Consider the following 23,005-nt stretch of genomic DNA (forward strand, 5'->3'; position numbering starts at 1 on the left):
ACCTGAGTTACCTACCAGAATTCTCCGTCTTCCTTAATCTTCAGCTTGAGTCTGGCCTTCTCAGCGAAACTGACGTTATTCCATAGCGGGGAGCTGCAGCAAGAGGAGATTGTGTTACACATCCCTGAGAAACCAGCCCGGAGCTATGGCACTGAGACCCCTCACTGTCCGAGACACTCGAGAGGGCAGGAATTAAATCAGTTGGGGGCTAACGCAGAGCTCAGTGACTCAGGGAGACATCAGGATGAGTGGCAAATATCACACTGCCCTCACACTGAGAGAATAACTGCAAATCTAATAACGTCCTGGGAGTGTTTGATGGGGACAGTGTAGAGGGAGCTTTACTCTGTATCTAACCCCGTGCTGTACCTGTCCTGGGAGTGTTTGATGGGGACAGTGTAGAGGGAGCTTTACTCTGTATCTAACCCCGTGCTGTACCTGTCCTGGGAGTGTTTGATGGGGACAGTGTAGAGGGAGCTTTACTCTGTATCTAACCCTGTGTTGTACCTGTCCTGGGAGTGTTTGATGGGGACAGTGTAGAGGGAGCTTTACTCTGTATCTAACCCCGTGCTGTCCCTGTCCTGGGGAGTGTTTGATGGGGATAGTGCAGAGGGAGCTTTACTCTGTATCTAACCCCGTGCTGTACCTGTCCTGGGAGTGTTTGATGGGGACAGTGTAGAGGGAGCTTTACTCTGTATCTAACCCTGTGTTGTACCTGTCCTGGGAGTGTTTGATGGGGACAGTGTAGAGGGAGCTTTACTCTGTATCTAATCCCGTGCTGTACCTGTCCTGGGGAGTGTTTGATACCTCTCCAAAATAACTCACACTGGGTGTGAGATTGGATAAGAAGCGTACTGCCTGATGTTGGTATTTATAGACACTGCCTGCTGCTGTTGCTGGAGCCTGGAGTCCAAAAATTCCATCTTCATCAGCCATTGCTAACCCCCTTTTACAAAGAATAAAGAAACTACAGCACAGGAACAGGCCCTTCGGCCCTCCCAGTCTGTGCCGATCATGATGCCCCAACTAAACTAAAAAAAACCTTCTGCCCTTACTCACTCCATATCCCTCTATTCCCTCCCTATTCATGTACCCATCTAGATACCTCTTAAATGTTGCTAGTGTGCCTGCTTCCACCACCACCTCTGGCAGCACGTTCTAGGCGCTCACCACCCTCTGTATGAAAAACTACCCCCCGCACATCTCCCTTAAACTTTCCCCCTCTCACCTTAAACCTGAGCCCCCCCGCGTAATTGACACTTCCACCCTGGGGAAATAGCCTCTGACCATCCACCCTGTCTCATCATTCCATAGACCAGGTCTCCCTTCACCCTCCGTCTTTCCAGCGAAAATAATCGTAGTTTAGTCAACCTCTCCTCACCGCCAACACCCTGGAGACTAGGCCACATCCTGGTGAACTTTCTTTGCACTGTCTCCAAAGCTTCCATGTCCTTCTGGTGGTGTGGTGACCAGAACTGCATGCAATACTCCAAATGCAGCCTAACCAAGGTTTTATATCGCTGCAACATGATTTCCCAACTCTTGTGTTCAATGCCCCGGTTGATGAAGGCAAGCATGCCCTCTTAATCACCTTGGCCACCTGTGTGCCACTTTTAGGGAACTGTGGACCTGTACGCCCAGATCCCTCTGTATGTTAACATTCCTAAGGGTTCTGCAGTATAATTCACATCTAAATTTGACCCTTCAAATTGTGTCACCTTGCATTTGTCCAGATTAAACTTAATCTGCCCTTTCTATGCCCATATCTCCAATCTATCCATACACTGTTGTATCCTCTGACAATCCCTGGCACTATCGGCAACTCCACCCATCTTCCTGTCCACAAAGTTACTAATCAAACCACCCACATTTGCCTCCAGATCATCTATACATATACCACAGGCAACAGAGGTCCCAGCACTGATCCCTGCGGAATACCACCAGCTACACATCTCCATTCTGAAAAACACCCTTCTGCCGCTACTCTTTACAAGCAAGATGTGGAGGTATCGGTGTTGGACTGGGGTAAACACAGTGAGAAGTCTCACAACACCAGGTTAAAGTCCATAGGGTTAATTTGGTAGTAAACACCACTAGCTTTCGGGGTTTGTCCCTTCGTCAGGTGAATGGGGAGTTGGCGATGAGGAGAGGTTGAATAAACTAGGATTGTTTTTACTGGAACGATAGAGGCTGAGGGGAGACCTTGCCTACAGAATGATGAGAGGCACAGACAGGGTGGATGGTCAGAGGCTTTTTCCCCAGGGCGGAAGTGTCAATTACGCGGGGGGGCACAGGTTCAAACAGGGAGTATAAAGACACACACACAGTTTACAGATTAGAATGCGAGTCTTTACAGCTAATCAAGTCTTAACACGTTAAAGAAACCATTCCCTTACGGACAAGCCCTCTGTATACACAGGGATCTGCTCAGATGAGGAGGATTGCAACAGACACCTCCAGATGCCCTCATAAGAACAGGATATGGAGCTCGACTCATGGATCACAGCGAAAAACCACACCGACCTCCTCAGGAGACAAACACGGGACACGGTGGACAGAGTATCCTTCATCGTCCAGTACCTCCCCGGAGCGGAGAAGCTCCAGCATCTTCTCCGGAGCCTTCAACATTGTCATTGATGAAGATGAACATCTCGCCAGGGCCATCCCCACACCCCCACTTCTTGCTTCCAAACAACCGCACAACCTCAAACAGACCATTGTCCGCAGCAAACTACCCAGTCTTCAGGAGAACAGTGACCACAACACCACACAACCCTGCCACAGCAACCTCTGCAAGACATGTCGGATCATCGACACGGTGCCATCATCTCACATGAGAACACCATCCGCCAGGTACACGGGACATACACTTGCAACTCGCCCAACATTGTCTACCTGATACGCTGCAGGAAAGGGTGTCCCGAGGCATGGTACACTGGGGAGACGCTACGATAATGGATGAATGAACACCTCTCGACAGTCACCAGGCAAGACTGTTCCCTTCCTGTTGGGGAACACTTCAGTGGTCACGGGCATTCAGCCTCTGACCTTCGGGTAAGCATTCTCCAAGGCGGCCTTCACGACACACAACAGTGCAGAGTCGCTGAGCAGAGACTGATAGCCAAGTTCCACACATGAGGACAGTCTCAACAGGGATCTTGGGTTCATGTCGCACTATCTGTAACCCCCACGCCTTGCCTGGTCTTGCAACATCTCACTAACTGTTCCGTCTGGAGATAATACACATCCCTTTAACCTGTGCTTAATGCTCTCTCCACTCACATTGTTTGTACCTTTAAGAGTTGATTAGCTGTAAAGACTCACATTCTAATCGATATTCTGTAAACTGTGTGTGCCTTTTTATGCCCTATTTGTGATCAGAACTCCCCACTCACCTGACGAAGGGACAGAGCTCCTAAAGCTAGTGGCTTTTGCTACCAAATAAACCTGTTGGACTTTAACCTGGTGCTGTGAGACTTCTTATTGTATTCTATAACCAAGCCACTTCTGTGTCCATTTAGCCAGCTCACCCCGAATCTGATGTGATTTTAGTTTTTGTACCAGTGGGACCTTATCAAACTGCAGATAAACTACATCCCCAGCCCTTCCCTCATCAATTTTCTCAGTCACATCTTCAAAAAACTCAATCAAGTTGGCGAGACGTGACCTTCCCTCTACAAAACCGCGCCAGTAACCCATCCATTTTCTTCCCAACGTGCCTATATCCTCTCCCACAGTACCTTCTCCAAAGGCCTCCCCACCACTGACATCAGGCTCACCGGCCTACCATTCCCTAGATTATCCCTGCTCCCTTTCTTAAACAAGGGAACGACATTGGAACATCGCTTGTGATCGAAGAGGGCGTGAAAATATCTGTTCAGGCCCCAGTTATTTCTCCCCTTATCTCCCGCAGTAACCTGGGATAGATCCCATCTGGTCCTGGGGACTTGCCTACCTTAATGCAACTTCGGATAACCAGTGCTTCGTCCTTCGATATACTGACATTCTCCGGAGTGTTCACACATCTATCCCTGACCTCAACATCCGTCCTGTCCTTCTCCTTGGTGAATAGCGATACAAAGTACTCATGAAGGATCTCTACTCATAAATTCCCTCCTTGAGTGGGTCCATTCTTTCCCTTGTTACCCTCTAGCTCCTGATATAAAAACCCTTGGGATTCTCCTTGACTGTGTTTGCGAAAGATATTTCACGGCACCTTTTTAGCTCTCCTAATTCCACATTTAAGTTCCTTCCTACTTTCAATATTCTCCTCGAGGGTTTTGTCAGTTTTTAGATGCCTAGAGACTTAGCATATGCTTCCTTTGACCTTTTGACTAAGCTTCCAATTTCCCTCATCATCCATGGTTCCTGAATCCTACCATTTATATCTTTCAATTTTACGGGTAAATCGCCAACCGGCCTTTCAAAGCCTCCCACACTTGCTCTCAAATAGCCGCTCCCAATCCACATTCGCCAATTCCTGTCTAAATTGGGTGTAGTTGGCCCTGGCCCAATCCTCACCCGAGGGCCTCTCCTCTCCTTATCCATGACGACCCGGAATTTTACGGGATTAAGCCCAAAATTCTCCTCCGCTGAAACATCGGATCATCTGGCCTGGCTCGTTCCCCAATACCAAGTCAAATATGGCTCCCTCCCTGGTTGGGTTGTACCCTCCACACCTCTTCTGAGGGAAGATTCACAAGACCCTCGTACCTGTCGCTCCATGGTCCCGTGTATTCCTTGTGGCCCCAAGGGTTCCGTAATCGGAAGAGTTTTACCGAGGAGGCACCCTGCTGCACCTAGCGATGGGAAACAAGAGGATTTAGGGCGGGCAGTAGGCCAAGAACGAGGGCGCCAGAGAGACTTGTGGGTAAAAGACGCGAACCAAACGTCCGGAGCAGGCCCGGAACCTTCCGGGGAACACCTGTGAAAATAACTTTCTATTTATCCACCACTTTAACCGAACGAAATATATTGCTGAACAAAAAGAAACATACTGTCGAAGCTTTCCACCTGGCACTCATCAGGACAGGTGCAAGAATACCAAATTTCAAAGCCAACCACAATTTATACTGCATGAGAAAATGATGCACAAATTCTGGTCGTCCTGCTATAGGAAGGATGATATTGAACTTGAAAAGGGTGCGAAAAAGATTTACGAGGATGTTACCGGGACTGGGAGTATTGAGTTATAAAGGAAAGGCTGGGATTTTTTTTTCCCTGGAGCGTAGGAGGATGAGGGCTGACCTTATAGAGGTTTATAAAATCATAAGGGGCATAGGTAAGGTGAATAGTTGAGGTCCTTTCCCCAGGGTAGGGGAGTCCAAAACTAGGGGGCATCGGTTTAGGGTGAGATGGGAGAGATTTAAAAGGGGTCTGAGGGGTAATTTTTTTTACACACGTGTATTGAATGGGCTGCCAGAGGAGTTTTATTTTATTTGTTGGACACAGGCATCGCTGGCTGGCCAGCATTTATTGCCCGTCCCTGAGGGCAGTTGAGAGTCAACCACATTGATTCTGGAGACACATGGAGGCCAGACCGGGTAAGGACGGCAGATTTCCCTCCCCGAAGGACATTAGTGAACCAGATGGGTTTTTCCAACAATCCACAATGGCTTCCTGGTCATCCGTGGAGTCTTAGTTCCCCTCATTCTTCTGAATTCCAATGAGTATAACTCCAGTCTCTCCTCTTAAGCCAACCCTCTCGACCCCGGAATCAACCTAGCGAATTTCCTCTGCACCCCCTCCAGTGCCAGTATATCCTTTCTCAAGTAAGGAGACCAAAACTATACACAGTAACTCCAGGTGTGGCCTTACCTTATACAGCTGCGACATACCCTCGCTGTTTTTAAACTCTATCCCTCTAGCAATGAAGGACAAAATTCCATTTGCCTTCTGAATTACCTGCTGCGCCTGCAAACCAACTCCTTGAGATTCCTGCGCTAGGACACCCAGATCCCTCTGCACCGCAGCAAGCTGCAATTTTTTTAACCATTGAAATAATAGTCCATTTTGCTGTTATTCCTACCAAAATGGATGACCACACATTTACCAACATTGTACTCCATCTGCCAGACCCTCGCCCACTCACTTAGACTATCTCTGTGTCCTCTGTACACTTTGCTCTGCCACCCATCTTAGTATCATCTGCGAATTTTGATACACTACGCTTAGAAAAACTACTGAATATAGAACACTACAGCACAAACAGGCCCTTCGGCCCACAAGTTGCACCGATCCTATCCCTACTTACCAGGCCTATCTATAACCCCCAATCCCGTTAAATCCCATGTACTCATCCAGAAGTCTCTTAAAAGACCCCAGCGAGTTCGCCTCCATCACCACCACCGATTCCACTCACTCACCACCCTCTGAGTGAAAAACTTACCCCTGACATCTCCTCTGTACCTGCTCCCCAGCACCTTAAACCTGTGTCCCCTCGTAGCGACCATTTCTGGTCCCCAACTCCAAATCATTGATGTAAATCGCAAACAATTGCGGTCCCAACACTGATCCCTGAGGCAGTGACCACTAGTCACCAACCAGAAAAACACCCATTTACCCATACTCTTTGCTTTCTGTTAGTTAACCAACCCTCTATCCATGTTAACACATTACCTGTGCACCTTTGCATAAGAACATAAGAAATAGGAGCAGGAGTCGGCCATCTAGCCCTTCGAGCCTGCCCCGCCATTCAATAAGATCATGGCTGATCTGAAGTGGATCAGTTCCACTTTCCCGCTTTCTCCCCATAACCCTTAATTCCCTTGTCTGTCAAAAACCTATCTACCCGTGACTTAGATATATTTAGCGAGGCAGCCTCCACCACTTCAATGGGCAGAGAATTTCAGAGATTCACCACCCTTTGAGTGGAGAAGTTCCTCCTCAACTCTGATCTAAACTGCCCTCCCCTTATCTTGAGGCTGTGCCCCCTAGTCCTACTGTCCTTTCTAAGCGGGAAGAATCTCTCTACCTCTACCCTATCCATCCCCTTCATTATCTTATATGTCTCTATAAGCTGCCCCCTCATCCTTCTAAATTCCAACAAGTACAGACCCAGTCTATTCAGTCTCTCTTCATAGTCCAACCCCCTCATCTCCGGTATCAGCCTAGTAAACCTCCTCTGCACTCCCTCCAAGGCCAAAATATCCTTGCACAAGTGCGGCGACCAAAACTGCACACAGTACTCCAGCTGCGGCCTCACCAGTGCCCTGTACAGTTGCAGCAAGACCTCCCTGCTTTTATATTCTATCCCCCTCGCTATGAAGGCCAGCATCCCATTCGCCTTCTTGATCACCTGCTGCACCTGCAGACTGGGTTTTTGCGACTCATGCACAAGGACCCCCAGATCCCTCTGCACCGTAGCATGCTGCAGCTTTTCGCCCTTTAAATAGTAGTCCCTCCTCCTATTATTCCTGCCAAAGTGGATAACCTCACACTTGCTAACATTGTACTCCATCCGCCAGGTCCTCGCCCACTCGCTCAGCCTACCCAGATCCCTCTGCAGACTTTCCACACCCTCCGCACAATTTGCTTTTCCACTCATCTTTATCTTAAGTAGCAGCCTTTGGTGCGGCACCTTGTCAAACGCCTTTTGGAAATCCAGATATACCACATCCACCATGACCGTAACACGACACTCTGCACCCTCTCCCTTCCTTCTCTATGAATGGTATGCTTTTTGTGTAACGTGCGCGAGAAACAAGACTTTTTTTTTCCTGCATCCCAAAACACGTGCCGATAATAAATCGAATCGGGAACGTGGGAACGGTTACGGTCTGTCAGGGACACGCACCTTATCTGCCTCGGTGATCGCGTAGGCGTGTGCCTTCAGCAAACCAAGTCCGTTGTCCTTTTCCAAGTCGCTACGGTCTTCCACCTGGAGAGAATTTTAACGGGGCGTTAGGTTCAGAATCAGCTCCGACTTTCCCGCTCCCGGATCCCAGGAATCCACAAAGAGTCAGCCCTCCGAGCTTGGCAAGACAATATGGAATGATCCAAATCAACTCCCTACTTGCCCACAGGTCCTCCTGCCCTCACTGTTGGGCACACCACCCCCCCCCCCCCACCCCCAACCTGTTGTCTGTGCAGCTCAGGGAACTGGGAAGACATCACGGGGTTTATTCGCACGCAGCCTCATTGGAAAAGGGGGACAGGTCAATAGTCAGAGCAGCGCTCCAGAAGCGAGGTTCAAACACCGAGGGAGGCAGCCACAGTACGATTGGGTCTCCCTTGGGCTTCATCCGTCTCCACGCTGAGATCTCAGCCTCGCTCTCACTCCCCCAGGGCCCCAATCCTCCCCCTCTCCCCACACCGAACACCCCCTCTGCCCATTCCCCCCTACTCTCCCCAAATCTCCCAGCCTCCCCCTCTCCCCACACCGAACACCCCCTCTGCCCATCCCCCTACTCTCCCCAAACCTCCCAGCCTCCCCCTCTCCCCACACCGAACACCCCCTCTGCCCATCCCCCTACTCTCCCCAAACCTCCCAGCCTCCCCCTCTCCCCACACCGAACACCCCCTCTGCCCATTCCCCCCCACTCTCCCCAAACCTCCCAGCCTCCCCCTCTCCCCACACCGAACACCCCCTCTGCCCATTCCCCCCTACTCTCCCCAAACCTCCCAGCCTCCCCCTCTCCCCACACCGAACACCCCCTCTGCTCACCCCCCTACTCTCCCCAAATCTCCCAGCCTCCCCCTCTCCCCACACCGAACACCCCCTCTGCTCACCCCCCTACTCTCCCCAAATCTCCCAGCCTCCCCCTCTCCCCACACCGAACACCCCCTCTGCCCATCCCCCTACTCTCCCCAAACCTCCCTCTCCCTACACCGAACACCCCCTCTGCCCAACCCCCTACTCTCCCCAAACCTCCCTCTCCCCACATCGAAGACTCCCTCCGCCCACCCCCCTACTCTCCCCAAACCTCCCAGCCTCCCGTTCTCCCCAAACCAAATGCTCCCTCTGCCCATCTTCCCATCTCCCCAAACTTCCCAGCCTCCCCCTCTCCCCACACCGAACACCCCCTCTGCCCAAACCCCTACTGTCCCCAAACCTCCCTCTCCCCAGTCCGAACACCCCCTCTGCCCATCCCCCTACTCTCCCCAGACCTTCCATCCTCCCCTTCTTCCCACACCAAGCACTCCCTCTGCCCAAACCCCTACTCTCCCCAAACCTCCCTCTCCCCACATCAAAGACTCCCTCTGCCCATCCCCCCTACTCACCCCAATTCTCGCAGTCTCCCCCTCTTCTCACACCGAACGCCCCCTCTGCTCACCCCCCTACTCTCCCCAAACCTCCCAGCCTCCCGCTCTCCCCACACTGAATGCCCCCTCTGCCCACCCCCCTACTCTCCCCAAACCAAATGCTCCCTCTGCCCATCTTCCCATCTCCCCAAACTTCCCAGCCTCCCTCTCTTCCCACACAGAAGGCCCCCTCTGCCCATCCCCCTACTATCCCCAAATCTCCCAGCCTCCCCAACACTCACCACCTCCCTCTCTCCCCCAAAACTCAGCCCTCCCCTGCGGATCCGTGGGTAACTGATGCCACAGGCTTATGTCAGCCTGAACGACAAGGCCTCAGCAGGTTGCTTAGCGATGAATCGAGGCCTCTCGCCAGGGCAGGTGGGCTCTGGGGTTAGTTCGGGAGAGGCCTTACCTCGATGGAGCAGGATGCCTGGGTCTGCTGGGTGAGCGCTCTCTTAACCAGCCGCCAGAGGTCATCCCCTGTGGTGGAACTCATCCGGATGGACACAGGAATCCCCCCGGTGAAATCCTCCATGGCCACCGACACGTTGCCACCGACTAAACTGGAGTAGGAACCGTAAAGCCTGGAGGAAAGTGAGCAAAATTTCAATCGTCCACTGGGAACAACGGCTGCCCTGTTAACAAGTTTAAACCTTCACGATTTCATCTCAAAGTGTTTTATTTAAATTTATTCGTGGGCCGAGGGGTGTTGCTGGCTAGGCCGGAATTTATTGCCCATCCCTAGAAGGTGGTGGTGAGCCGCCATCTTGAATCGTTGCCATGGGTTGACCCACAATGCCGTCAGGGAGGGAAGTCCAGGAATTTGGCCCAGCGACTGCGAAGGAACGGCCGATATATTTCCAGCTCAGGATGGTGAGTGGCTTGGAGGGGAACTTGTGGGGTGGGGGAGGGGGGGAGGGGTGTTCCCGTGTATCTGCTGCCCTTGTTCTTTGAGATGGAAGTGGCCGTGTGTTTGCACGGTGCTGTCTCAAGATCTTTGGTGAAACGCTTAGGGATGTGGATATATCGGATTGTTAAGAGTCAGCAGTGTGGGGTATATCAGAGTGTTACAGTGAGGGGGTGTGGGGTATATCAGAGTGTTACAGTGAGGGGTGTGGGGTATATCAGAGTGTTACAGTGAGGGGGTGTGGGGTATATCAGAGTGTTACAGTGAGGGGGTGCGGGGTATATCAGAGTGTTACAGTGAGGGGTGTGGGATATATCAGAGTGTTACAGTGAGGGGGTGTGGGGTATATCAGAGTGTTACAGTGAGGGGGTGCGGGGTATATCAGAGTGTTACAGTGAGGGGGTGTGGGGTATATCAGTGTGTTACAGTGAGGGGGTGTGGGGTATATCAGAGTGTTACAGTGAGGGGGTGCGGGGTATATCAGAGTGTTACAGTGAGGGGTGTGGGATATATCAGAGTGTTACAGTGAGGGGGTGTGGGGTATATCAGAGTGTTACAGTGAGGGGGTGCGGGGTATATCAGAGTGTTACAGTGAGGGGGTGCGGGGTATATCAGAGTGTTACAGTGAGGGGGTGTGGGGTATATCAGAGTGTTACAGTGAGGGGGGTGTGGGGTATATCAGAGTGTTACAGTGAGGGGGTGTGGGGTATATCAGAGTGTTACAGTGAGGGGGTGTGGGGTATATCAGAGTGTTACAGTGAGGGGGTGTGGGGTATATCAGAGTGTTACAGTGAGGGGGTGTGGGGTATATCAGAGTGTTACAGTGAGGGGGTGTGGGGTATATCAGAGTGTTACAGTGAGGGGGTGTGGGGTATATCAGAGTGTTACAGTGAGGGGTGTGGGATATATCAGAGTGTTACAGTGAGGGGGTGCGGGGTATATCAGAGTGTTACAGTGAGGGGGTGTGGGATATATCAGAGTGTTACAGTGAGGGGGTGCGGGGTATATCAGAGTGTTACAGTGAGGGGGTGCGGGGTATATCAGAGTGTTACAGTGAGGGGGTGTGGGATATATCAGAGTGTTACAGTGAGGGGGTGCGGGGTATATCAGAGTGTTACAGTGAGGGGGTGTGGGGTATATCAGAGTGTTACAGTGAGGGGGTGTGGGGTATATCAGAGTGTTACAGTGAGGGGGTGTGGGGTATATCAGAGTGTTACAGTGAGGGGGTGTGGGGTATATCAGAGTGTTACAGTGAGGGGGTGTGGGGTATATCAGAGTGTTACAGTGAGGGGGTGTGGGGTATATCAGAGTGTTACAGTGAGGGGGTGTGGGGTATATCAGAGAGTGTAACAGTGAGGGGGTGTGGGGTATATCAGAGTGTTACAGTGAGGGGGTGTGGGGTATATCAGAGTGTTACAGTGAGGGGGTGTGGGGTATATCAGTGTGTTACAGTGAGGGGGTGTGGGGTATATCAGAGTGTTACAGTGAGGGGTGTGGGGTATATCAGAGTGTTACAGTGAGGGGGTGTGGGGTATATCAGAGTGTTACAGTGAGGGGTGTGGGGTATATCAGAGTGTTACAGTGAGGGGGTGTGGGGTATATCAGTGTGTTACAGTGAGGGGTGTGGGGTATATCAGAGTGTTACAGTGAGGGGGTGTGGGGTATATCAGTGTGTTACAGTGAGGGGTGTGGGGTATATCAGAGTGTTACAGTGAGGGGGTGTGGGGTATATCAGTGTGTTACAGTGAGGGGTGTGGGGTATATCAGTGTGTTACAGTGAGGGGGTGTGGGGTATATCAGAGTGTTACAGTGAGGGGGTGCGGGGTATATCAGAGTGTTACAGTGAGGGGGTGTGGGGTATATCAGAGCGTTACAGTGAGGGGGTGTGGGGTATATCAGAGTGTTACAGTGAGGGGGTGTGGGGTATATCAGAGTGTTACAGTGAGGGGATGCGGGGTATATCAGAGTGTTACAGTGAGGGGATGTGGGGTATATCAGAGTGTTACAGTGAGGGGGTGTGGGGTATATCAGAGTGTTACAGTGAGGGGGTGTGGGGTATATCAGAGCGTTACAGTGAGGGGGTGTGGGGTATATCAGAGTGTTACAGTGAGGGGGTGTGGGATATATCAGAGTGTTACAGTGAGGGGGTGTGGGGTATATCAGAGTGTTACAGTGAGGGGATGTGGGGTATATCAGAGTGTTACAGTGAGGGGGTGTGGGGTATATCAGAGTGTTACAGTGAGGGGTGTGGGATATATCAGAGCGTTACAGTGAGGGGGTGTGGGGTATATCAGAGCGTTACAGTGAGGGGGTGTGGGGTATATCAGTGTGTTACAGTGAGGGGGTGTGGGATATATCAGTGTCAGGGGTGTGGGGTATATCAGAGTGTTACAGTGAGGGGGTGTGGGGTATAACAGAGTGTTACAGTGGGGGGTGTGGGGTATATCAGAGTGTTACAGAGTGAGGGAGTCTGTTATTTGTGTTGCGATGCTAAGTGCGATATTGGTTGGAAAACCTTTGCGATTGAGGGATAGAGATACGGGTAAATGATTAAGTGCAACAGGATTGTTCCAGTTGGGATGCGCCCTTGGTTATTTACAGAAACTAATCAGCATTCAAGCCCATAACTAGGACTCCCATTAATAAAGGAAGGAAGCTTGTGAACTGGGGAATGGCAAACATAATTCATATGGTTAGAAAGGAAACGACAGGACTTAACACTGGTTGTAGGAAAGACACTGGAGTCTCTTAAAGACCAGTTCACAGCATTTGGATTTGTTAGCAGATAACAGATTTCTGAAGTTAGGTAGAGAATATGAAACAGTTTAAACTGCACTCAGAACCCCTCCATTGAAGATCTCAAGGGAATCGATTCAGACAAGCAGGCAAAAGGAATGCTTTTAAAATGCAAACAAGTTCAAAGGGAAGTGGACAGGGTGGCACCAACAGAAACTAAATTAAAAGTACACCCTCATCTAATCAAATCAGCACCACTGACCTAATCGAGTGATGCAAGGAGTCCGATAACACCAGTTTTAAGTCCAACCAATTTATTTGATAGTAAACTCACAAGCTTTCGAGGTTTCCCTCTTCATCAGGTGAATGGAGAGTTCTGGCCTCAGACAGAGTATATAACAGCACAGACAGCTGTTATATGTGCTGTTCTGTGCTCTGTCTGAGGCTAGAACTCTCCATTCACCTGACGAAGAGGGAAACCTCGAAAGCTTGTGAGTTTACTATCAAATAAATCGGTTGGACTTAAACCTGTACAGCGCGCAAGAAACAATACTTTTCACTGCATCCCAATACATGTGACAATAATAAATCAAATCAAATATTAAGCCGATCTTTCTCTACACCCTATCTGTGGCTGCAATGATATCTTCTGCACCCTTTCCTTTCCTTCTCTATTAACGGTATGCTTTGTCTGTATAGCGAGCAAGAAACAATACTTTTCACTGTATCCCAATACATGTGACAATAATAAATCAAATCAAATATTAAGCCGATCTTTCTCTACCCCCTATCTATGACTGCAATGCTATCTTCTGCACCCTCTCCTTTCCTTCTCTATGAACAGTATGCTTTGTCTGTATAGTGCGCAAGAAACAATACTTTTCACTGTATCCCAATACATGTGACAATGATAAATTAAATCAAATATTAAACTGATCTTTCACTACACCCTATCTGTGATTGTAACACTACATTCTTCACTCTCTCCTTTCCTTCTCTATGAACGGTATGCTTTGTCTGTACAGCGCGCAAGAAACAATACTTTTCACTGTATCCCAGTACATGTGACAATAATAAATTAAATAAAATATTAAGCAGATCTTTCCCTACACCCTGTCTATGACTGCAATGCTATCTTCTGCACCCTCTCCTTTCCTTCTCTATGAACGGTATGCTTTGTCTGTATCGTGCGCAAAAAACAATACTTTTCACTGTATCCCAGTACATGTGACAATAATAAATTAAATAAAATATTAAACTGATCTTTCACTACACCCTATCTGTGATTGTAACACTACATTCTTCACTCTCTCCTTTCCTTCTCTATGAACGGTATGCTTTGTCTGTATCGTGCGCAAAAAACAATACTTTTCACTGTATCCCAGTACATGTGACAATAATAAATCAAACTGAAATCAAAGACAAACTCTACAGCTTTTGGGCGTTTCTAATGAGGCTTAAATCTAAAAGAGTCACCAGTATCTAGTTACTCTTCATACAATCCGACTCGAGATTCGTCTCACATTTCCCTTTTCCACAAGTGATCAAGTTCCCTTCACGGGTCATTGTTGAATGAGGCACCACCCGTCCAGGTAAGTGTATTCCAGATCGTATCAAGACCCAACGCCAACACCCCCCTCCCCCCTTCGCCGCCACCCCTCCTCCACTTTCTCCCCACCACTGAGTAACCAGGACTAGAGAACACAGCCTCAAAATAAGAGGAGGTGGGGGTGCGGGACACAGTTTAGAACAGAGTTGAGGAGGAACTTCTTCACTCCTGGAATCTCTGGAATTCTCTGCCCGTTGAAGTGGTGGAGGCTACTTCGTTGAATATACTTAAGTCACGGGTGGATAGGTTTCTGATAGACAAGGGGATTAAGGGTTATGGGGAGAAAGCGGGAAAGTGGAACTGATCCACTTCAGATCAGCCATGATCTTATTGAATGGCGGGGCAGGCTCGAAGGGCTGGATGGCCTACGCCTGCTCCTATTTCTTATGTTCTTATGACTGCGTGTGACACGCACAGGCCTGGGGTGTTATGTTGCAGTTACTGAACAGCTGGGTTTCCACGAAGGAACCTGTGCCCCACAGGCACAATGAGGAACTGGTTCCCCTGGTTTCACAGCGAGTGCTGTTCGGGTAAACACTGCTGCTGTTTCGCTGTTATTCAGAGAGAAGGATCTTCACTGTATCCCAATACATGTGACAATAATAAATCAAATCAAATATTAAGCCAATCTTTCTCTCCCCTCTATCTGTGACTGCAGTGCTATCTTCTGCACCCTCTCCTTTCCTTCTCTATGAACGGCATGCTTTGTCTTATAGCACGCAAAAAACAATACTTTTCACTGTATCCCAAAACACGTGACAATAATAAATCAAATCAAATATTCAGCTGATCTTTCTCTACACCCTGTGATTGTAACACTACGTTCTTCACTCTCTCCTTTCCTTCTCTATGAACAGTATGCTTTGTCTGTAGAGTGCGTAAGAACCCATACTTTTCACTGTATCCCAATACACGTGACAATAATAAATCACATGTATTATTGAATCATCTTATTAGGTTTCACTCATCAACTCTCACCGCACCCCCCCATACCCCCCCTCACCCGCCACATCACTAGGTGTGGAGTATGTGTGTGCACACCTGTATGCATGTGCACATACGTGGGGGTGCCATGTATGTGTATGTCTGTGTGCATGCATGCACTCATGTGTGCCCGCGCAAGCATTTGTCTCTGCACCTGTGCCTCCATGCGTGTGTGTGTGCATGTATGCGTGAGTCTGTCATGTGTGTGTATGCCTGTGTGCATGCATGTGCTCGTTTGCATGTGCGCACATACATTTGTGTCTGCACGCTTGCGTGTCTGTGCATGTATGTGAGAGTGTGTCATGTGTGCGAATGTCTGTGTGCTTGTATCATGTGTGTGTGCATGCATGTACTCATCCATGTGTGCGCATATATTTGTGCATACAAATGTGCCTGTGTATGCGTGGGTCCATCTGTGTGTGTGTGTGTGTGTGTGTGTGTGTGTGTGTGTGCACGCAGTGTAAGCATGTATGTGCGTGTCAGTGTGTGCATGTCCTTCTCCATGTCCATTTACCAGGTTGATACCGGAGATGAGGGGGTTAGCTTATGAGGAGAGATTGAATAGACTGGGTCTGTACTCATTGGAGTTTAGAAGGATGAGGGGGGATCTTATAGAGATGTATAAGATAATGAAGGGGATGGATAGGGTAGAGGTAGAGAGACTCTTCCCGCTCAGAAAGGATAGTAGGACTAGGGGGCACAGCCTCAAGATAAAGGGGGGGCAGTTTAGAACGGAGTTGAGGAGGAACTTCTTCACTCAAAGGGTGGTGAATCTCTGGAATTCTCTGCCCGTTGAAGTGGTGGAGGCTGCCTCGCTAAATATATTTAAGTCACGGGTAGATAGGTTTCTGATAGACAGGGGAATTAAGGGGAGAAAGCGGGAAAGTGGAACTGATCCACTTCAGATCAGCCATGATCTTATTGAATGGTGGGGCAGGCTCGAAGGGCTAGATGGCCTACTCCTGCTCCTATTTCTTACACGTGTACCATCAACGCTGACCTAATTCAACCCATATCCCGTCCCGTTGGAACGGGCGAACAGGAGGAATTGGTGTAAGTCTCCAAGCCTGTTCCACACCAGCGACCAGCGTCTGGAGACCCTCTATCACTCCATCACCCTTTCGCGAGCCCATCAGTCTCTGATCCTGTTGGCTGAGGAAGGACAATCTAAACTTTAAAAAGTTTCCCAATATCACACTGAGCTGACGCCGTGCCCCCCTCACCCAGTGCCAGAACCACCGAAAGCTCCCCTGGCCAGCAGCCCCGAGGGGTACCCCTCAATATATTGACCCCGGCAAGAATGCAGTGGGACAGAGAGTGAGAGGAATTTGGGGCGAGCGGGGATTCGATGCCTCGGGGAAACGGTCACTACTCTTTTCACTTCTGTTTCCAGCTCCTTTGCGAGTTACAGACAGTAAATCTTTCCGATTATTATCCAGTGTTCAGTGCAATGTGATTCCTACTTGGCGTAGGCCTTTTCCAGCAGGGCACTCCAAAGCTCGTTCCGCGATGAGGAGGATGTGAAGATCAGCTTCCTGTATTTGGTCGGCAGAATATCGTCGATAACGACTTCCACCCACTTCCCGTACTGCCAGAACTGGGGAGAGAGCGGCAAGAGGGGAAAAAATCCAGGAACACACTCTGTCCCGGCGAGCGCGAACCCCCCCTCACCGCCACCCCCCACACCCCATTCACCCCCTCACCGCCACCCCTTGCACCCCATTCACCCCCTCACTGCCATCCCCCCATTCACCCCCTCACCGCCACCCCCCGCACCCCATTCACCCCCTCACCGCCACCCCCCCACACCCCATTCACCCCCTCACCACCACCCCCCCATTCACCCCCTCACCGCCACCCCCCATTCACCCCCTCACCGCCACCCCCCCATTCACCCCCTCACCACCACCCCCCCATTCACCCCCTCACCGCCACCCCCCACACCCCATTCACCCCCTCACCACCACCCCCCATTCACCCCCTCACCGCCACCCCCCACACCCCATCACCCCCCCCCCACACCCCATTCACCCCCTCACCGCCACCCCCCCATTCACCCCCTCACCGCCACCCCCCCATTCACCCCCTCACCGCCACCCCCCCATTCACCCCCTCACCGCCACCCCCCCATTCACCCCCTCACCCCACCCCCCACACCCCATTCACCCCCTCACCGCCACCCCCCCATTCACCCCCTCACCGCCACCCCCCCATTCACCCCTCACCGCCACCCCCCCATTCACCCCCTCACTGCCACCCCCCATTCACCCCCACCCCCTCACCGCCACCCCCCATTCACCCCCTCACCGCCACCCCCCATTCACCCCCTCACTGCCACCCCCCCATTCACCCCCTCACCGCCACCCCCCATTCACCCCCTCACCACCACCCCCCCATTCACCCCCTCACTGCCACCCCCCCATTCACCCCCTCACCGCCACCCCCCATTCACCCCCTCACCCACCCCCCACACCCCATTCACCCCCTCACCGCCACCCCCCCATTCACCCCCTCACCGCCACCCCCCCATTCACCCCCTCACCCCATTCACCCTTTACCCCCACCCCCTCACCGCCACCCCGCACCCCCACTCAATCACCCCATTCACCCCCCTTACCCCCACCCTATCACCCCCTCACTCTCACCCCCCACCCCCCCATTCACCTCTTCACTCCCATCCCCCCTTCACCCCTCGCCCTCACGCCTCCACACTCACTCACTTCCTCCGCCGCCCACTCACTCCTCCCCAGCATTCCCCCGCAATCATTCTACGTGTCTGAGCAGCGAGGCCTGAGTGAGAGGGGAGGGGGAGGGGGGAGAGGGGAGGGGGGAGGGGGAGAGGGGAGGGGGAGGGGGAGGGGGAGGGGGAGGGTGTGTCGATGGAGACAGTGAGGAATGCATACTCATTTACACACGTACACACTCACTCACACACACACACACACACACACACACACACGCTGTCTCTAATCCCAGGTCCATACCCGAAAGCGGAAGATCCCAGCATAATTCTTCTGGAAACTCTGTTCACTGGGAACCACATAGTAAAAGAGACTTTCGTCCAGGGTGAGTGAGGACACAGCTGCCAGGAACCAACAGTCACCTGAGGAGAGAGAAAGAGTGTGTGAGTGAGGGAGAGAGACAGAGCGAGGGAGGGAGAGAGACAGAGCGAGGGAGGGAGAGAGACAGACAGAGAGAGAGGCAGAGGGCAAGAGAGAGACGCAGCGAGAGACAGTGTGAGTGAGAGACAGAGAGACAAAAGAAAGAGAGGGACAGAGAGACAGAAAGAGACAGAGAGACGGAGCGAACTGACGACAGATCAGCCATGATCTTATTGAATGGCGGGGCAGGCTCGAAGGGCTAGGTGGCCGACTCCTGCTCCTATTTCTTATGTTCTTATGAGAGATAGAGAGAGAGAGAGAGAGACAAAGAGAAAAAAAGAGAGAGGCAGAGGGAGAGAAAGAGGCAGACAGAGGGAGACAGAGAGAGACAGATAGAAAGACAGTGAGAGAGATAATGGAACAGAGAGGTGGGGTTGAGAGAGCGAGAGTGATAAACAGAGAAATAGAGAGAGAGGTAGAGTGATAGAGAGAGTGAGTGAGCGACTGGGGACAGAGAAATAAAGAGACAGAGAGAGATGGAAAGATAGAGAGAGAGGGAGAGAAAGAGGGAGCGATAGAGAGAGAGAGAGAGAGGGAGTGAAAGAGATGGAGAGGGAGACAGAGAGAGCAATAAAAAGAGAGAGATGGGGAGAAAGAGATAGAGGGGGAGAGAAAAGGAGTGATAGAGAGAGAGAGACAGACAAAGAGATAGGGAGGAGTAATAGAGAGAGGGGGGCAGATAGAGAGGCAAAGGGAGAGATAGAAAGGGATTGAGAGAGAGGAGGTTGAAAGAGTGAGAACGATAGACAGACAGAGAAATAGAGAGAGAGAGAGACAGGGTCTAGAGAAAGAGATAAAGAAAGAGAGAGAGAGAGATGGGGAAACAGAGACAGAGTGTGAGAGAGAGGGAGAGATAGATAGAGTGTGTAACCAGCAAACACACAGTGTGTGAATCAGTATCTCAGGGATTATATCAGCTGGAAAACGTCAATCTTCACATTTCTCTGTGTGAACACCAGAGGCCACTCTGTCCCTCAGTCCTGCTCTGCTATCCAATTCGAGCCTGGCAGTTCAATGAAAGCTGACAGACCTTGAGGCTGTTTCGAATGATTCTGCTGAGTTTGCAGAGGTTCATCAAACCCGAATCACTGCTTTCTCCTTTCACAGATCACACGATGTGACCATCGCTGGCCGGGCCCAGCATTCACTGCCCATCCCTAATTGCCCCTTGAGAAGGTGGTGGGTGAGCTGCCTTCTTAAACCTGCTGCAGTCCCTGTGGTGTAGGAACACCCACCGTGCTGTTAGAGAGGGAAGTTCCAGGATTTTGACCCAGCGACAGTGAAGAAATATATTTCATAAGACCATAAGAAATAGGAGCAGGAGTAGGCCATCCAGCCTTTCGAGCCTGCCCCGCCATTCAATAAGATCATGGCTGATCTGAAGTGGATCAGTTCCACTTTCCCACCTTCTCCCCATAACCCTTAATTCCCCTGTCTATCAGAAACCTATCTACCCGTGACTTAAGTATATTCAGCGAGGTAGCCTCCACCACTTCAACAGGCAGAGAATTCCAGAGATTCACCACCCTTTGAGTGAAGAAGTTCCTCCTCAACTCCGTTCTAAACCTCCCCCCCTTATCTTGAGGCTGTGCCCTCTAGTCCTGCTGTCCTTTCTAAGCAGGAAGAATCTCTCTACCTCTACCCTATCCATCCCCTTCATTATCTTATACGTCTCTATAAGATCCCCCTCATCCTTCTAAACTCCAGCGAGTACAGACCCAGTCTATTTAGTCTCTCTTCACAGTCCAACCCCCTCATCTCCGGTATCAGCCTAGTGAACCTCCTCTGCACTCCCTCCAAGGCCAATATATCCTTGCGTAAGTGCGGCGACCAAAACTGCACACAGTACTCCAGCTGCGGCCTCACCAGTGCCCTGTACAGTTGCAGCAAGACCTCCCTGCTTTTATATTCTATCCCCCTCGCTATAAAGGCCAGCATTCCATCCGCCTTCCAAATTTCAACATTCAACAACATTCCAAAGGCCAACATTTCCAAGTCGGGATGGTGTGTCGCTTGGAGGGGAACCTCCAGGTGTTGGTGATGTATCTGCTGCCCTCGTCCTAGATGGTAGAGGGCTTGGAAGGTGCTGTTCAAGGGGCTTTGTTGCAGTGCATCTTATAGATGGTACACACTGTGCGTAAGTGGTGGAGCATTGAGAGTGGTAGATGGAGTGCCAATTAAGTGGGTTGCTTTATCCCGACTGGTGTCGAGATTTTTGACCGGAGCTTGCTCCAGACGAACTCCAGCAAAGGTTTACCAGGATGATTCCTGGGATGGCAGGTCTGTCACATCAAGAGAGACTCACTCAGTAAGGATTGTATTCACTGGAGTTTAGAAGATTGAGAGGGGATTGCATAGAAACTTATAAAATTCTAACAGGGTAGATTCAGAAAGAATGTTCCCGATTGGCGGGGGGAGTCCAGTGTTTGAGCATAAGGGGTAAACCTTTTAGGACTGAGGTGAGGAGAACTTTCTTTACCCACAGAGAGGGGAAATTCACTATCACAGAAAGTTGAGGTCAAAATATCATGTGATTTCGAGAAGATATGGTAGAATTATAGAGTCCAACAGAATTTAGCCCATTGAGGCCCTATCCCCATAACCCCATGCATTTACCCCACCAGAGGCAATTTAGCATGGTCAATCCCGCACATCTTTGGGCTGTGGGAGGAAACCGGAGCACCCGGAGGAAACCCACGCAGACACAGGGGAGAACGTGCAAACTCCACACGGACGGTGACCCAAGCCGGGAATCGAACCTTGCCGCTGTGAGGCAGCAGTGCTCACCACTGTAGCTCGTGGGGTTAAAGGGATCACAGGACATGGGGAGGAAGGCGAGGTCAGGATGTTGAATTTGATAATCAGCCGTGATGGAAATGAATGGTAGAGCAGGCTCGAAGGGCCAAATGGCCTCCTCCTGCTTCTACTTTCTACGTGCTGCACTTATCTCACAGTCACAGAGGTTTACAGCATGGGAACAGGCCCTTCGGCCCAACTTGTCCATGCTGCCCTGTTATCTTAAACCCCTAAGCTAGTCCCAATTGCCCGCATTTGGCCCATGTCCCTCTATACCCATCGTACCCATGTAACTGTCTAAATACTTTTTAAAAGACAAAATTGTACCCGCCTCTACTACCACCTCTGACAGCTCATTCCAGACACTCACCACCCTCTGGGTGAAACAACTGTCCCTCTGGACCCTTTTGTATCTCTCCCCTCTCACCTTAAACCTATGCCTTCTAGTTTTAGACTCCCCTATCTTTGGGAAAAGATATTGCCTATCTACTTGTCTATGTCCCTCATTATTTTATACATCTCTATAAGATCACCCCTCAGCCTCCTACGCTCCAGAGAAAAAAAGTCCCAGTCTATCCAGCCTCTCCTTATAACTCAATCCATCAAGTCTCAGTAGCATCCTAGTAAATCTTTTCTGCACTCTTTCTAGTTTAATAATAGCCCTTCTATAATAGGGTGACCAGAACTGCACACAGTATTCCAAATGTAGCCTTACCAATATCTTGTACAACAAGACGTCTCAACTCCTGTATTCAATGTTCTGATCGATGAAACCAAGCATGCTGAATGCCTTCTTCACCACTCTGTCCACCTGTGACTCCACTTTCAAGGAGCTATGAACATGTACCCCTAGATCTCTTTGTTCTGTAACTCTCCCCAACGCCCTACCATTAACTGAGTAAGTCCTGCCCTGGTTCAATCTACCAAAATGCATCACCTCGCATTTGTCTAAATTACTCCATCTGCCATTCGTCAGCCCACTGGCCCAACTGATCAAGATCCCTTTGCAATCCTTATCTAGGCAAGTGTTGTCTATTGACTCTGTCTACACTTCCCGCTGCCTTGGAAAAGCAGCCAGCATAATCAAGGACCCCACGCACCCTGGACATTCTCTCTTCCACCATCTTCCGTCGGGAAGAAGATACGAAAGCCTGAGGTCACGTACTCAAGAATGGCCGTTGCTGTCAGACTTATGAATGGACCTACCTCGCATTAAGTTGACCTTTCTCTACACCCTCGCCATGACTGTAACCCTACATTCTGCACTCTCTGTATGCTTTGTGCAAGAATCAATACTTTTTAATGTACGTTAATAAACTTAACAACAATAAATCAAATCAAACAAGTACTGGTCTAACCCCAATCACGAGTCACTTTCACATTCCTGGTTATCTCAGGAATCTAGTCTTCCAACACTGGATTGTGTCATTCTGTAAGGTTGGGTGCCGGGGAGAGTCTGTTGGGTAATGCAGGTTAATGCCTGAATCGACACTGCTTCCTGGTGGGCAATAGAGATTAAATGGAGTCATAAAAACAATCTGCAGCAGGCGAACCTGAAAAGAAAACGCT

The 23,005-nt window shown here is 50.4% G+C and overlaps 1 protein-coding gene across 1 annotated transcript in view; it reads right to left on the reverse strand.

Moving 5' to 3' along the window:
• The window catches only part of LOC145362156 (calpain-8-like), a 70,928-nt gene that overhangs the window by 35,448 nt on the left and 12,475 nt on the right, over positions 1-23,005 (reverse strand). The window contains exons 3-8 of the mRNA XM_080218205.1: positions 18,464-18,582; positions 16,943-17,076; positions 9,656-9,827; positions 7,796-7,879; positions 4,714-4,799; positions 16-93 (exon numbers count right to left, since the gene is read on the reverse strand). Coding sequence (XP_080074331.1) covers positions 16-93; positions 4,714-4,799; positions 7,796-7,879; positions 9,656-9,827; positions 16,943-17,076; positions 18,464-18,582 — 673 coding nt within the window. The remainder of the gene's footprint in view (positions 1-15; positions 94-4,713; positions 4,800-7,795; positions 7,880-9,655; positions 9,828-16,942; positions 17,077-18,463; positions 18,583-23,005) is intronic.

This window comes from Carcharhinus amblyrhynchos, unplaced genomic scaffold (assembly GCF_965287045.1).
Source record: "Carcharhinus amblyrhynchos unplaced genomic scaffold, sCarAmb.v2.hapA scaffold_37, whole genome shotgun sequence".
NCBI lineage: Eukaryota > Metazoa > Chordata > Chondrichthyes > Carcharhiniformes > Carcharhinidae > Carcharhinus > Carcharhinus amblyrhynchos.